This window comes from Mus caroli, chromosome 16 (assembly GCF_900094665.2).
Source record: "Mus caroli chromosome 16, CAROLI_EIJ_v1.1, whole genome shotgun sequence".
NCBI lineage: Eukaryota > Metazoa > Chordata > Mammalia > Rodentia > Muridae > Mus > Mus caroli.
Genome location: NC_034585.1, coordinates 1,123,432 through 1,125,369, shown reverse-complemented (window position 1 = coordinate 1,125,369; position 1,938 = coordinate 1,123,432). Strand labels below are relative to the sequence as shown.

The 1,938-nt window shown below is 50.4% G+C and overlaps 1 protein-coding gene across 1 annotated transcript in view; it reads right to left on the bottom strand.

The window, feature by feature from the left end:
• Window positions 1–1,329: 1,329 nt before the first annotated feature.
• The window catches only part of C16H16orf96 (chromosome 16 C16orf96 homolog), a 29,248-nt gene continuing 28,639 nt past the window's right edge, over window positions 1,330–1,938 (bottom strand). The window contains exon 16 of the mRNA XM_021184987.2: window positions 1,330–1,517. Coding sequence (XP_021040646.1) covers window positions 1,330–1,517 — 188 coding nt within the window. The remainder of the gene's footprint in view (window positions 1,518–1,938) is intronic.

Here is a 1,938-nt window from a genome sequence, read left to right as displayed (position 1 = left end):
CGTGCTGTTCGTGAATGGGCTGTGAACCCGCTGGGCTTGGAGCAGTCTTGGAATACTCCGCCTTGCAGGGCACCTGCAGTCCTAGACTACACCAAGGGTGCTATACTAGTCTTGTGGATTAGTTAAGACATAAAAATAATTAAATGGTTAATTAATTCAAAAATGGGAAGTGTAGCTCAGTTGCTAGAGTGTGCCAAACATGTCAAAGTCCTTGGTTTGATTCCCAGCTCTGCAGACAGCAGCAGCACAGGCCTGTAACCCAACATCCGGGTGGTAGACACTGAACTGTCATCCCTCAGCTGTAGTGTGAGTTCTAAGCCAGCCTGGGATACACCAGACCCTATCTCAGAAACGGAGCCAAAGAAATAGCTCAAAAAGTAAGAGTGCCTGCTGCATAAACGTGAAGATCTGAGTTCAAACTCCTAGAACCCATGTAAGAAGCTGGGTGTGGTCTTGGCCACACTTGTAACCCCAGTACTGGAGAGTAGAGGGCAGACAGGAGGGCCCCTGAAACAGCTTTGTTCCATGTTTAGTGAGAGACCAGTCTTGAGGGAGTAAGGTAGATCATCTTCCTGTGGCCTCTGTACATGCACAGGGATACCCCACATACACACACAAGCTTACACTACAGCACACCCTCTCTCACACACACAGACGATTCCATTAATAATAATGGTCACTGGAAAAAAATGATTACAGGAAATAAAAATAGTGCATGGTGGAATTTGCTTCCTGTGGGAAAACTAATGGCTTCTAAGGACTATACAAGGAAGAAGTGGGTCCTAATGATGCCTTAAGCAAAATGCCAAGAAAAGGGATTTATGTTTTGTTGTTTGACACAGGGTCTCATGCATCCCAGGCAGGCCGTGAGCTCAGTGTGTAACTGAGGCTGATCTTGGCCGGGTCCTCCTCCCATTAACACTGAAGTGCTTGTATTACCAGGGTATGCACCATACCAGCTTCTATGGTGCTAGAGGGTCAGACTCGGCTGTGCCGCTGGCAAGCACTCTGCCGACCCAAAGGGGATTGTTTTAGAACTGCTTTGTGCTGTTGGGGAAACTGCTTAAGAAATTCAGTTGGCCCTGTAAAAACTTTACTCCGAAGCTCTGTTATCTATGAAAAGGTTAGCTAGGAAGGACTGTGTGGCTTATATTTTAGATACATAGTTAAACACTGAGTCATGGGTCCCCTATGCAGACCTTCCTTCCCCTATATCCAGGATCCCTGCATCCTTTCCTGGATCTGTTCCAGGGCTCCAGGTCTCTTTCTTTGAGTGAAGGGGACCCCATGGTAGTTGAGTCACAGGCTTGGGTTTCACAGGTTGGTGTGCTACAGCCGTGGAGATTTCAAGCGCTTGGCAGATCCAGGGGCCTCTTGGGTATCCCTTGAGACAGGGATCAGTGGTGGTAGCTGTGGCACTGGTGGCAGGGACGGTGGCCGTGCCGTCGTGGTGTTGGTGGCAGAGGTGATACTGGTGCGGGGGCCCAAGGCTGGAAATGAAGCAGGAAAGATCCATGCTGTGCGCCTACATCTGGAAGCAGCTGGCCTCATGGGGTTCTACCCTCATGGAGTTCTCCCCGCCAGGGAACAGAAGCTGGAGACTGGAGGTACATTGTAAGCCATGGCAGGACTGGCCACTGCACCTCTGGTTCCGCTCCTAAACATTTCCTCAAGGGGGACTGAGACACAGAAGTCCAAGATGGGTGCTAGAGTACAGAGGTGCACCTTGGGGAGGGGCTGTCAGGATTTGGGCACAGACGTCTGGGCTAAGCCTCAACTACTCTGCCTTTGACAAGAAAGACAGCACCACCCTGCTGAACCAGTAGGATAAGAACCAGAAGAGGGGCGGTGGTGGCGCACGCCTTTAATCCCAGCACTTGGGAGGCAGAGGCAGGCAGATTTCTGAGTTCAAGGCCAGCCTGGTCTACAAAGTGAGTT